This window comes from Lissotriton vulgaris, chromosome 2_1, assembly GCF_964263255.1.
Source record: "Lissotriton vulgaris chromosome 2_1, aLisVul1.2, whole genome shotgun sequence".
NCBI classification, from domain to species: Eukaryota; Metazoa; Chordata; class Amphibia; order Caudata; family Salamandridae; genus Lissotriton; species Lissotriton vulgaris.
Genome location: NC_141687.1, coordinates 1,721,929,944 through 1,721,944,847, shown reverse-complemented (window position 1 = coordinate 1,721,944,847; position 14,904 = coordinate 1,721,929,944). Strand labels below are relative to the sequence as shown.

The 14,904-nt window shown below is 44.1% G+C and overlaps 1 protein-coding gene across 3 annotated transcripts in view; it reads right to left on the bottom strand.

Moving 5' to 3' along the window:
- Positions 1-741: 741 nt before the first annotated feature.
- The window catches only part of MOB2 (MOB kinase activator 2), a 334,675-nt gene continuing 320,512 nt past the window's right edge, over positions 742-14,904 (bottom strand). For all 3 annotated transcript variants that reach the window (XM_086957727.1, XM_086957725.1, XM_086957726.1), the window contains exon 5: positions 742-2,129. In XM_086957727.1, coding sequence (XP_086813853.1) covers positions 1,807-2,129 — 323 coding nt within the window. In that variant the 3' untranslated portion in view covers positions 742-1,806. The remainder of the gene's footprint in view (positions 2,130-14,904) is intronic.

Below are 14,904 nucleotides of genomic sequence, written 5' to 3'. Positions count from 1 at the left end.
AAAGCGTCCTATATGCCATGGCCTGCCTGATGAGCTCTCTGAAAACAGAACTACTTCCACCTTCAGAGAATTGCATTGTCACTTCCCCCGATTCCAGCACCAATGTTCTAATCATGAAAGAAAAGAACAACCAAAGCAACATCAGCTGGTTTGAAATAAGGAAATCCATGAAAGAAAAAAGGACAACAGGTTTTCTCCTCTGGTGTTCCAAACACATGGAATTCAATTGTGGTTAAGATCTGTCAAACATCATCCCTTCTCTTCTGAAAGGAGTTGATGACCCATAGCTTAATGTAATTATAGACACTGGTAGCTCAGTCAATGCTTCATAGTCCCTTTCTCCATTGCAACTCTACAGGATGTCATGCATCTTACTTTAACTTTCGATGATCCATGTGCATCTCTGCGCATTTCAGTAAGCCCTCTCTGTGGCCGGACACCGCTTTCTCTGTCTGATCAGCATAAACCTGTTGCGAACAGCACTCGACTTCTTTGTAGCATCATTTGCTTTACATAGTTGCAAACATATAGTGTCACTGCTCTACTAGGGTATGTCTGCACACATTAAGAAGGGCTATTCGCCAAATTGATGGGCAAACCTTGCCTAGAACTGAAATGTGGTACCCCTGCACTACAGCACGAATAGTTTTATAACTTTCCATTTATTTAGATCTTTATCAGGGATAGCCTATGGACAAAGCCTTAAGCAGGCTCATGGTGGACACAAACACAAGGCAAGAATAGGCCTCATAGATTTTATTATAATTATCATTTGACAGATGAACTAAAGTAAGCCAACAGTATTATGTTCTACCCAGTCATCACTCTTCTAGTACAGGTGGCGAACCAGCGCTACAGACCCTTCTCCCTCCCCAAATATCCATTCATCTCCACAATTTCACCCAACAGACCATCACATGTATCCCCGACATGAAGGACTGAAGGCAGCAGAAAATTCTGTGTTTGACGGGAGGGTGCTCATTTGGGCATATTGAATGCTCAGCGTTGACCATTTCAAGCACTGAAGTGCCAAGGATGGAAGAACAGTCCTGAATCCACCATTGCCGCTTACCACCTCCGTACTAAGCCATTGCACTTCATGGCAAACCAGTGAGGTTGGAAGAGAAGTGAAGCTGGGCTAAACAAAAAACCATGTGAAAAGAAAATAGGGGTGATAAATACCAGCTGTTCTCCCCCGCAACCAAAAATAAACCTCTCTCTTTTCATATCAGTCACTTCAAAGTAAAATAAAAGCCACTCTTTATGCCAAAATACATTAAAATACAAATAAAACCTGGCAGTAGGATGAGGATGCACGAAAAAATGGTGAGGAGTGGGGCTGGGTCAATAGCGGCCTTCCTGCTTGACACAGCAAATACAAGCGGCTTGGGATCAAGTCACTCACGCCCTCCTGCCATCTTCCTGCCCCGTCGCAAAAAAACCAAAACAAAAATAGAATAAAAACCTCTAGGGGAATAGGAAGGGAAACTGCTTCCACGTAATCCAGTTGGCAGCAAAGCAACAAAAGAAAAACAAAGACGATACCAAAATTAAAAAAAAAGCCTGATGAACCTTCGGCAGCTGTGGCCAAAAAGCCACTTACCCCGTGTCCGCTGCCCCACCACCCCCTGAAAAAAGGGCTTCCTTCCATCCTGTAGGAGCGGCGGCAGCAGCGTCCTCCCTGAATCGCGGGCCATTGCGTGTGTGTCTGCGTACGTGGGCAGCACACAGACAGACACAGAGCCGGTGACATGGTTCTTAAAGGTTTACGATTAGTGTTTGTCTGCTCCTGGCACAGGGAGACGCTCATCTCTCCTTCACGTGGTTCTGTGCTGCGGCCCCGCCGCCATTTTCAGTCCCGCCGGTGCTGCCGCTAGCACTGCTGCTATTGCCAGCGCTTGAGCAGAGCACCTCCGTCAGGTCGTCCATAATGGCAGTCTCCTTAGGGTCTACCAGGTTGAACTCCCGTATGAACAAGAGGAAATGAGTGTACAGTGTGTTTAGGTGTCCGTGAAGTTCGAGTGCCACTGTCTCCTTGAAGTGGGCAGAGTAGATGTGGGCCAGAACGTGGAAGAGATACCGGAATATCTTCTTCACCAGAGACTCAAACGAGTTCGGAAATTCCTTGCCTGGAGAAGAGACAAAGTAAACAGTCAGTCATGCTTTGTAACTTGTTTTACTTGTATATCAAAAGTAAAAAGTAATGCATCCTTTGGAAATCTGGTGTCTCAGTTTGGTGATTCTGCAGCAGAGAATGAGAGTATCACACAATTACTAACTTTTATTGTATGTTTATAATATTAGATTAACAGGTTAAAAAAAAGAAACCACCCACTATACAGAATCCATACCATCAGTGTATTGGATTATCACAATAAACAAGAGCGACCCATATCTCCTTGTGAACTGGGTCTTGCTATTCAAGCAGAAACAGTGTTCACAAAACTCATTTGAGCCAATTAATACAATTTTTGAGAGGAGTAGTATTTCTTGCATGATTTAAACAGAGAAAACATAAAATGGAGAATCAAAGCATATCTCAATTAGGTGTATTACTTTTGTAAAAAACTTTTGTAGAAAACCCACAGAAAAAATATTTTTGCTGTACCCACTTCAGCCAAAGTGAGGATTATTTTGCATAGATAATATTTAGAGTAAAAAGACATAACATTTCCAATTGTGTATTTACACTATACATTTCCACATTAGGACGTGACTTTGTGACCCCAGTGAAGTGCCCATAACCAGAACACTGCAATATACGTATTGCTAATAAGAAAGGAGGCAATGGTTATTGGTAATTAAAGGGGCGCCCTTTGAATATCTAATACAATCATTTGTTCATAAGCAGCTTCTAGTTTGCTGTGGCTCTCCCTTTGCAGCTGTCAACGACATTTCGACCCTCTCATGATACAGGGTTTCTTCAGGGCGGGTAATCTGGGACCCGGCGGCACTATGAAAGTGCCCAAGGTGGAGAAGGAAAATGCTACTTACCAGTATGCATCTTTTCTTGGCATGTAGAGCTGCAGATTTCTACACTTTAGATCGCCACCTGGTGTGGGCTCGGATGTTGTTGTCGTCAAGAAGTCTTTTGCTGTCATGAGATAGGTGACTCCTCCCTTGGACGATAGTGCGCATGGGCAACGGCTCCATCCTTGGATTGTTTTTCGCCATGAAGGGAAATGATGGAGTTAATTAGGTATATATAAATCAATAAAGGCTAGCTAGTTTAAGGGAAATATTAGGGAGACTCTGGTACGTCAGCAGTGACAATATGTGGGAAAAACACTGTTTTCCTTTGAAAGCCCTCACCCACCGACCTAGTCGGTGGCATGCTTCATCATCGGGCCCACCACAGTGGCACCGAATGTGCCCCGGGTGTGCTTCAACGCCAGGTGACTGCGGAGCTGGTATGTTGCTGAGTGTGCAGTGAAGGGGTGTGAAGGTGAGAAATTAAAATGCTATCCAGGAGGTCCCAGCACCCGAGGGTATTAGCAATATTTAATGAACTGGGCCTCTGTTAGCAGGTTAAAAAGGCAATAGGACGTTTTAAGGGAGAGTTACAATGACCTCCAGCGTCCAGTGTGGTCTACATGTTTCAGCCAGTGCCTTTGTTATAAGCTGGCTTTCCTCAGGACCAAAAAGGGGTGAAAAGTGCAAATAATAATAAACTATATTAAGTGAGTGTTGTTATCTCTATGTGTCGCGCACGCTAAGGCGCTGTAACTGTTAGAGGGGGATTCCCTCAAGCTTTTCTACACAGAACACATAGGACAAGGACAAGACGTACAAGGAAGAGTCATATTAGGTTTACATTAAGTAAAAGAACCACTTTTAGCCGACTTGTAAGGTGGTGTTCGACCTATATGCGGCTAAGGTGAGCTCATTGGGGACTCCATAGAGCTTGTGAGGGTATATTCAACCGTTAGTGAGGGGTGGTGGGCTAAAAACGAAATCACAAGGTGAGGTACAGGGAAGTAATAGTACTAAGTCCTCACTCTGTTATTTCAATGTAAAAAGCCTCATGGGTCGCCTGGCAGAGAAAGAGACCCTGTAGGGATAAAAATGAGACATACAAGGCTTGCTAACCTGTAGGGAGAGAAAGTTCTTACCCCATTTGCAGGATTTAGAGGGTTACTCACGAGTAGTTCGGTCTGGTTCCTCCTAGGACCTATTCATCCATCCGCGGCGCCCGAAATGCAGTGACTGGGCCGCAATGTTTGTCTTTTTATGCTCTAATCGTAATCTATTTCACCTGGTTAGAGTAGAAAGAGAAGGCGGTATGCGCGTAAAACGCCCTATCATGCTGCGACCAACTGCACATGTGCAGGGGAGCAGCGCGTGGGCTCGCGCATGCGCGGAAGGCAGGGCGCGTCAATGCGCATGCGCAAGAAACGGGGCTCTGATTAGTTAGATTAATTAGGTATACACATGGACATTCCTTCTTTATTTCCACTAAGATGAAACTGGAACAGATACAGGTCCCAGGGAGGCGGGAGGGCGTGTAGTAATCTGCAGCTCTACATGCCAAGAACAGGTGCATACTGGTGAGTAGCATTTTCCGTTCTAGGCATACGAGTTGCAAATTCTACACTTTGCATCGATTGTGCATCAGTGTCTCCCCTAGCGGTGGTCACCAGTATCCGTTGTAGTAGTTTGAAAGAGAATTTTTAGGACAGCCTGGCCTACTGCAGCTTGCTGCTTTGCTTGCACATCAACACAGTTGTGCTTAGAGAATGTGTGTGTTGTAGACCATGTTGCTGCCTTGCAGAGGTCTTCGAGGGGAATGTTCCCTAAGAAAGCCATGGAGGCTCCTAGTTTGTGTGTGGAATGCGCTCTAGGAGGAACTGTTAATGTACGTTTTGCTTTTTGATAGCATATTTGTATACATTTTCCAATCCACCTTGCAATTCCAGCTTTAGAGATGGGGTTGCCCTTATGTGGTGGAGAGAAAGCTACAAACAGTTCCTTTGTTTTGCGAAAGGATTTGGTCCTATCTATATAATAGGGAAGAGCTCTTTTAACGTCTAGGGTGTGTAGAGCTCTTTCTTATACAGAGTTTGAGTTGTGGAAAAACACTGGTAACTACAGATGGCTTTAAATGAAACTGAGTAATGACTTTTGGAAGGAATTTAGGATTTGTTCTGAGAACCACTTTATTACGGTGTAAATGTAAAAATGGTTCTTGTATAGTGAAAGCTTGAATCTCCCTAACTCTTTTAAGAGAGGTAATAGCTCTAAACAAGCTGTTTACCATGTGAGGAATTTCAGTTCACATCTGTGTAGAGGTTCTAAAGGTGGTACCATGAGCCTTGTAAGAACAATGTTTAGGGTCCACGCTGGAGAGGGTGGTAACCTGGGAGGTATGATTCTTTTTAATCCTTCCATAAATGTTTTAATAGCAGGCACTGTTAATAAAGACATATGTTGTCTATTTTGTAAATATGCTGCAATTGCTGCTAGATGTAGGCGTATAGATGAATATGCCAAGTTACATCTTTGTAAATGTAGAAAGTAGCAAATGATATTTTGGATGGAAGCATCTAGGGGATCAATTTGGTTATTGTTGCAGTAAATGGCAAATCTTTTCAATTTAGCAGCATAGCAAGCTCTAGTAGTAGGTCTCCTGGATTCTTTAATGATATTCATACAGTCTGGTGGTAGGTTAAGCTAACCAAACTCTAAGACCTCAGAAGCCAGATCGCTGGATTCAGTTGGCTTGGGTCTGGATGTCTGATGTCTCCATGGATCTGCGTTAGCAGGGATGGTGTCAGACGTAGTTTTTGGTGTGGAACTAGGGATAGTTCTAGCAGTGTTGTATACCACGGTTGGCGTGCCCACGTGGGAGCTACTAAAATCAGTTTGAGCGACTGTTGTCGTAGCTTGCGCACTATTAGTGGTAGTGGTGGAAAAGCGTACGCAAATCTGCCTGACCAGTTCATCCATATCGCATTGCCCTTGGACAGCGGGTGTGGAAACCTGGCAGCGAAGGTTGGGCATTTTGCATTTTGATGTGTGATGAACAGATCTAGGTCTGGATGACCCCACTTGTGAAAGAATGTTAGAAGAACTTGCAGATGTAGGTCCCATTCGTGAATCTGTTGTGTCTGTCAACTTGACAGATCTGCTATCTGATTGTGAACTCTTGGAAGGTGTTCTCCTAACCGATATAGGTTATATGGAATGGTCTATCTCCAAATGTTCTGTGCAAGCTGGGACAGTTGTAGAGTGGGTCCCCCCCTGGTTTTGTATATAGTGCATGGCTGTCATGCTGTCCGTCCGGATTAAGACAGTTTTGTCTTGTACTTGGAAATTTGTGCGCGCTAAGAATATTGCTAGCAGCTCTAGGTGGTTGATATGGAACGATCTTTGTTGAATGGTCCATTGCCCTTGAGTCGTATGATGTAGGAGATGGGCTCCCCATCCTGTGAGAGATGAGTCTGCTGTAAGTACTATTTGTGGAACAAGTTCAAGGAACGGCCACCCTTTTATCAAGTTTTTGGTGTTCCACCAATGCAGAGAGCGATGTGTACAGCTGTCCACCAACACCAGGTCTGTTAGTTGTCCTTGAGCCGGATTCCACTGTTGTGCTAGACTTTCCTGTAACGGACGCATTTGCAGTCTTGCATATGGCACAATAAAGATGCAAGAAGTCATCATGCCTATAAGTCTCATGAACACTCTGGCTGGGAGAGAGTGTTGATTTTGAAACTTTGTGACTAAAGCTTGAAAGCTCTGTATCCTTACTGGACTGGGATACGCTAGAGTTGTAGACGTGTTTATTGTAGCCCCTAAATATTGATGTATATGAGAGGGCTGTAGGTGCGACTTGGTGTAGTTGATTGTGAACCCTAAGTCGCGCAATGTTTGAATTGTCTGAGATGTGTGTTGGACACACTGATTGAATGACTTGGCTTTTATGAGCCAATCGTCTAGATATGGGAAGACATGCATCTGTTGTCTTCTGAGATGTGCTGCTGCTACTGCTAGGTACTTTGTGAACCCTCTTGGTGCAGTTGTTACCACGAATGGAAGGACTTTGAATTGATAATGCTGCCCTTCCAGTACAAACCTCAGATACTTCATGTGAGAAGGATGTATAGGAATGTGGAAGTAGGCGTCCTTTAGATCTAGTATTATAAGGCAGTCGCCTTGTTGCAGCAATGGGAGCACTTGTTGTAAAGTGATCTTATGAAAATGATCTGTGTGTATATAGTGAGCTTGAGAATTGGTCTTAGTGTCCCGTCCTTTTTTCGGTATTAGAAAATACAGCGAGTAAACCCCTGTTCCTTGTTGTTGTAAAGGAACTATTTCTGTTGCGTCCTTTAGAAGAAGTGATAGGACTTCTTGTTTGAGCAGTGTAAAATGTTCGGCAGACATTGGAAGCTGCCTGGGTGGTATGTGTGGAGGGGTAGCTGTAAGTTCGAGGCAGTAGCCATACTGGATAATTTGTCTTACCCACCTGTCTGTTGTGATAGAATTCCAGACACGTAGGAACTGTGTTAGTCTGCCCCCTACAGGAGTGGAGTGCTGTTGGGGGAGCAGAGGGAAGTCACCGTTTTGTGGTGGAAGAGGTTCGATTATTGTTGTTACCTAGCCCTCTTCCTTTATTGTTGTTGCCTCTAATGCCTCCTCTAAAATATCCTTTACTGGAGTATGTCTGTGTATTGGATTTGAAGGAAGCAGTGTTGTCTGCTCCAGTCTGTTTGTAGCCTCCTCTATAGAAGGAGCGACGAAAGGAGCCTCTAGCTTGAGTGGATTGCAAAGCGCCCATAGATTTGGCTGTATCTGTGTCTTTCTTCCTTTTCTCAAGTGCTGCGTCTACCTCTGGTCCAAACAATTGATGTTGGTTGTATGGCTGATTTATGATGGTTGCTTGCACTTCCTGCTTAAATCCTGAATTGTGTAGCCACGCATGACTTCTAAGTAGGACACTAGTGTTTACAGCTCTAGATGCAGTGTCTGCTACATCAGGTGCGCACTTGATTGAGGCATTTGAAATTTATTTGCCTTCTTGTATAAGGTAGTTTGCCTGCGCCTTATATTGGTCAGGTAGATGTTGTAGTAGTGTCTCTAACTGATCATAGTGAGCCCTGTCATATCTTGCAAGGAGGGCTTGTGTGTTAGCTATAGGCCATGTATTGGTAGCTTGTGCAGCTATCCTTTAGCCTGAAGCCTCTATCACCTTAGATTCTTTATCAGGGGTGCTGCTTCACCTGATGTCTGAGTTTTCTCTTTTTCTAGCATTTGACACGACTAGGGAATCTAAGGGTAGCTGTCCTTTAATGTAGGCAGGATCCCCAGGAGCAGGCCCATACTTTCTTAATTCTTGGGTTTAGAATCCCAGCACGTACAGGATCTTTAAATACTTCTGGAGCATGTTTGATGACTCCTTTAATCAAAGGCAGAATTTGAACAGACTTGATAATAATAATAATAATCCACATTTGTAAAGCGCAAAATCACCCGTAAGGGTCTCTAGGCGCTGGGGGCCGTCGGGAAGATTAAGCAAGCTATTGCCCAGAGTCACATGATGCTGGGCTAATCTGGCGCCAGTGCCGGGGATCGAACCGTGATCCCCAGATTCCGGATTCAGTCGCCCTGGCCGCGGTGTCACACCTCTTCCCCACTTCAGTGATTGTTCAAACTATCAAAATAAAAGTCTTCCTCTGCCTCATCTGAATGCATGGTGATCCCATGATAGATGGCAGCCCTATTCAGTAAGTGCCCACAACCAATATGGTCTTCTGGGGGAGAAGGTTTTGATGGATATGAATGTGGGTCAGGAATATCTGCAGATCTTGTGGGTTTGGGTACTCCCAATCTGGATCATCAATAGGGTAGGAAAAAGGCTCATCTGGCTCTGCCCCATCTCCTATGCTATACTCATCATCATCTGGAGGTATATGTGGGGAAAAATGAGGAGGAGAGTTCTCAGGAGAATTCGGAGGTGTAATGTTAAGGGGAACAGGAGATGAAGGAGAAGGAAGTTTAGGAGAAGGGTGCCTAGGAGATGTGGCAGAGTTTTTGTTCTTGACAGGCACTGCAGGTGTAGGTGCTGTGTCGGATTTCCTTTTCCTGTGTGGTGTAGTGGATACATGGACTGTCTTTGGGTCAATGTAGATCTTAGTTTGTAGAGGATCAGATTGGAAAAGTTCTTCTCCTTGCAGAACCTTTGCCGGCGCCGATTTTTTCGGTTCCGGGCGTGGTTGCTGCTTGTCTTTAGCCCTAGGAGTGGTTACTGTGTCCTTTGGCGTAGGTTTTGGCACCAAAGGTATTGTTTCCGGAGTCGTAGGCTGTTTCGAGGGCATGCGGTACAAAAGGGGGTGGTGATGGACGGAGCATCTGAATCAATCAAACACTCACACCCAGTCAAAAGACCTGGGTTTAATCCATCACCGTTCTTTAGCCCACTCTGCCACCCCAGTTCAGACATGACTATATGCAAATCAGTCTGACCCTGTGCCTCATGGGAACAGTCCAGTCCGAACTGCCAAGCCATGTCTTCCCTGGACCGGAAACAAGCTTCCGAGGACCGGTTTCTAGCATTCCAGCCGTCTTCAGCCCGGCTTGCTTGAATCTAGTGGCAAAGTGAGCAAGGGACTCACGTCGGAGCATACCCTGCCACACTTATGGCAGCCAAAAGCGGTACAAAAGGGGGTGGTGATGGACAGAGCATCTGAACCAATCAAACACTCACACCCAGTCAAAAGATCTGGGTTTAATCCATCACCGTTCTTTAGCCCACTCTGCCACCCCAGTTCAGACATGGCTATATGCAAATCAGTCTGACCCTGTGCCTCATGGGAACAGTCCAGCCCGAACTGCCAAGCCAGGGCTTGAGCGCATCGGAATCAGGTTTTGTAGGTTTCGGTACCGAAGATATTGGCTTCGGAGTAGAAGCTGGTCTTGTCGGCCTCGAGGCATCAGACGCTGGCTTCATAGATTTGTCTTTAGAAGTCAACGGTTTCGGAGCCGGGACTTCTTTCGGTTCCGGTGCATAGGGAACCGGTGGGATCGGCACAAGTGGCTTGCTAGGTAAGGAGCTACTGGAAGGCTCGAGTATTTTCTTCAGAGCCGGGTTCGATGGCGGGGCTTTCGAAGTGTTTTTTCGGTTGTGACTGGGCCCCGGAGGCGAAGTGTTGACCTTTGCCTTCGATTTGGGTGCAGGGTATGGGGCAGGGGCAGTAGTACTCACGCGCTGACCCGATGGTATGTAGTCATCGGAGTCATCTGCCTTGAATACGATTTGGAGATCGTCTGAATCTTCTTCGGGGACGAGCGGAACCTCTTCGTCGAAGATATTCACTGGTTCCGGAGCAGATCTCTGCATGTCGTGTCGACGGGCCCTCCGATCTTGAATGGTCTTCTTGGATCAAAAGGATGCACAGGCTGCACAGCTGGATTCGTTGTGCTCGGGCGATAAGCACAGGTCACAGACCTCGTGATGGTCACTGTGTGGAAACTTTGCTCCACACTTGGGGCATCTTTTGAATGGCGTCCTTTCCATGAGGTGTAGGCCTCAGGGCAAGGATAGGCCCAACAGCCCGCGTCGACGACCGGAATCGAGGTGGAGTCAAGTCGTCGTTTATCGATAGAGAGTAGTTTGGTGAAGTTTGAATACGTTTTTACTCGTCAAAGTACTTAAAAAGTAGATTTCGAACCGGAGCGGAAAAGTTTCATTTGAACCCAGTGGTGGAAAAAAACTATCTAAGGATGGAGCTGATGCCCATGCGCACTATCGTCCAAGGGAGGATTCACCTATCTTGTGACTACAAAAGACTTCTTCCAAGACGACAACAACATGCAATCATCCGAGCCCAACACCAGGTGGTGATCTAATGCTAAGTGTAGAATCTGCATCTCATATGCCTCGAACATCAATCTTCTTTTCTTCCTGTGTTAAAGATACTGCTCTGTTTGGCTCCAACAGGAGGGCATGGATGTTATGGAGCTCTCACCCATGTCCCGAACCTGAAAGTAGGCAACTACTAGTGGTGGGGGGGATGGGAGTCTGTAGTTCCACACATTGAAGGTTATTAACTTTGTGCATATAAGCACAGTATAGCAAAGATCCACTACTACTTTGTTTTCAATGTTATGAACGATATATGTAAACGCCGGACTCCGTAGTCCGACTAGAAATGCAGAGCTGCACCAATGTTACATATTTTATGTGCTGTGAAAACCAAATAAAGTTTGTAAAAAACAAAAAGACCTACTCCTGCTCTCTGTTTTGAACTGCTCGGTCAATGCTTCCAGCTTAAGGTCACGCAAAAGGTTTATTTTACGGACCAAAAATACTAAGAAATAGAAAAGTGGCTGGCTCTGAAATAGTAAAAAGTTTTAAGTGATGTATTACTTCTCAAAGGGTGTATTTCTAAACTCCTTTTCTTCTTTGGAAGGGAGAATTAACAGAGCAATGGATTTTACAAATGGAGTAAAGCAGATCTTTTGTATATTACACACACATCTGTTGCACTCCTCCTTGATAACCTTTCAGCATGCTTTGATACAAAGACCACAAACTACTACTCCAATGAGATCGAATTTATGGCATGTCCCGAAAATGAGTTGTCATGCCTCACAGAGAAAGCACAAATTGTAATTGTGCGTAATTTCAGCTAAGAACTGTTCACTCAGAAGGCAAATATTTCCTTCCCAGGCTCGGTGAATATGCTGCTTCTCTTCAACGTAGTACCGTCCCTCAATGCCTCAGTCAGTCAATTCTTTCAAGCTTACCTGCTAGAACTACACAGACACTGCACAGGTTTAAAAACTGGGAGGGTCTTCAGGTGTAGACGCACCTGGACTCTCTCAAACCATAGATGCATAGACAACTGGATGATACCCAATAACTTGAAAGTCAATCCCTCCAAAAGGAGCTTTCCTCAGACCCCGCTGATGAAAGTAAAGAAATGTTAGTATAATTATGGGCTATTGCGTTACAGTCCGGTTAACAATGTGAAAAAAATGCTTTCATTATAGGAATATCCCTAGACATTAATTTTCTTACTTTGTTGTCCCCCAAAGAGGACTGCTGCCATGTCTTAACTATGCCAATAGACTCTATAAATGACTCACGAAATGCATACTCAACAAAATCCAATTAACAGAGAATGCCACTGTCAGGCAAGTTTTTGGTTTGAACCGATGTGTCAATATCCCTCCTGTACTTAAGGGCAATGCCCTGGCTACCAGTCGCAAGAAGAAACTCCATTAGAGTTATCTCCATCCTCCAATGAGCAATCCATACTACTGGCCCAATCTTACTAGAGTCCAATCAAGGGCAACACCTTATTAATTTACCGTTCTAAAGAACGCTAATAAGTGGAAGAGCTCTTTTTCCGTACAAACATGCAAACTGTGGAACATGGTACCCAACAAAATAACGATAGTTACAAACTGCCTAGAGTTCACAAGTCCTATAAAAACGTGGCTAATGTATGATTCATCTAATGCCAAGCCATTAGGAATCAAACATACGCATTATATACTGTGACCTCCATAGGAGTTGATCCTTTATTCCTCAGTGCTGCCATAAACTACTCTTTAGGGGCTGGGGGTCACCCTCTCTTCTTGGTTGTTTTTTTCAACAATATCTCCAATTGGTGTGGGTTTTGGATCACTAACAGGTGGAACGTACGTAGTGCAAGGCCTTTTGTTGGCTACTGGGTGGACTTCATATACTAAATACCCTATGACTAACACTGATACTCACCAACAGAACTTTATCTACTACTGATACAGTCCAGCCTAAAAACGTTATCTAACTACATGCTCGACTGCACCAATTTCTCACACAGTCCTCAGCACGCAGGCTTGTGAGGAGTAAAGTTTGATACGTAATGCACATATCACACACCCAAGCTTCCCACCTCTCACCCAACTTTTCACACCTGGGTCACAGTACAAGGCACACCATTTCAATTGTGCACCCAAAGGGCAAGCAGGAAACAGATGCACATCAGAGAGCTTCCATGATATTATCTGCTTTACGAAACGCCACATAAATGTTAGTCTATGTAGTCTGTATCTGCGCTAAGAAGACAAAAAAGTGCTTATAGATCCAGGTCAAGCTTTCCAGAAAAAAGTTGAAATTGCTGTTTTATGCTAGCAACACAACAATACACATTGGGTTTACTTCACTCTGAGATTGGCAACACCAAGTAAAAAAAAAAAAAAAAAAAAAAAAAAATCAGTCAGCACTTTCTATGAAGTTTCTAAAAGAATGGGCAAAGCTCTACTCTCCAAGAACTTGTTGGCGAAATAAAGACACAATCACACCACGCAGCTGTATTTCCTTTACAATAGATCTCCAGGATTAAGATTTCAATCCGGTATTACTTTTGTTAAATATAAAAAGCTTGCGTTGGGAAAAGTCACACTTGAGAGTGAACCAGTATAAACATGACAACGTAAAACAGCAGCAGGAAGGTTTTCATCCACTAATGTTTCGCAATCAAAATAGGTTGGCCTCCAGAATGCACTCTGGAACTTTTGGACTATTTGGGAAATGTGCGGTTTTATGCAAAGATCATGATATGAACGATTTGGGACCACCCAAAAGAAAAGGGTGTGCTGTGGTAACAACGTCACAATTAACTGAGATACGATGACACTAAAAATGTTAATACGCTGTGTGGGCTCTTTGCTAATTGAAATAAACAAAATGCAAACCGTAAAGCACTGAAGGGGAACTGCACTTGTGGTCTCTTGAAACGTTGCTCAAAAGAGCATTTCCGCTCTGACAACAAGTCCAGCTATTTTATTTGTAGGTGGAAAGAAAATCTGTGCAAGTCCTCAAACTATGAATTTCGATTGATTCATCCATTTTAGCAGAAAATGGATGCCATCAATTTCGGACGTTCAAGAGAAATGTGGTGCCCCTATGTGAATACAGTAACTTTAAACAATTAAATAGATGTATATGCTTGCCCAACTCTCTAAAGGAAGGAAGCTGTATCTACTTCAAACTCTAAGAGTGGTGAATGCCTTAGTTATTTACATATCTACACTGAGAAAACAGAAGTTTGCGCCCAGCATTGGAAAAGGCACACCTAAGCTCCACTTAGGTTGGTGAATGTGTTTCTGATTTATTGTTTTACTACAAAATAAAACTAGACCTTGCAGCCAAGCATTAAAGAATGCTAAAGGCAGCTCAGAGGGCTGGGAATGCTTTAGTCATCTCCCACGAATCCAATCTTTGGATAAGAATAATATTCCTGAAGGTGACCAGCCCACCATGTTGCTAAGCTTGAGAAATCTGTTCATCACATGAAAAACAGGAGACAGAAATCTTGTGGGACCAATTCAATCCAAAATAGCAGGCACTGATCGCAAATAGATGTTAAATGTGCTTGTGCACATTTTTGTTTTTAACTAAATGGTTGACTGTTAAATACACATACTTTGCTTATAAAATGGTATCAGGTTTGTGCTGGGTCTCACATGTGCATTCAATATCCGGACAGAAATTGTTAAAAGCAAAACGACAGTCATAAACATTACCTGTGCAATCTTGTCTGGTGGAAGTTCCTACGTGCACATAAACTGCAGTCATTCTGACCGACCGCAGCCATTTTGTATTCTGTTAGTCACCTTTCTTTCACCCTGCCCTTACTAGCATCCCTCTGACCAACCTGGTGTGTGAGCTGGGGGCTATAAACTCTATTGCCACGACGAACATCATCATTGCTTGCTGCCACAAACTCGTTTTTCCTCTCATCTCCATTTACAGGTAAAACCCATGCACTCTTACACAAACAGGTTGCAAATACCAAACAGACTCTTGCAAACATGGTTTATTGCACTGCACACAGCAAGACTTGTTTTTGCCAACAACGGGACCTGTTTTTATCAACAGAACAGACTCTTAGATCTGGCCGGTCTCACATGTTTTAG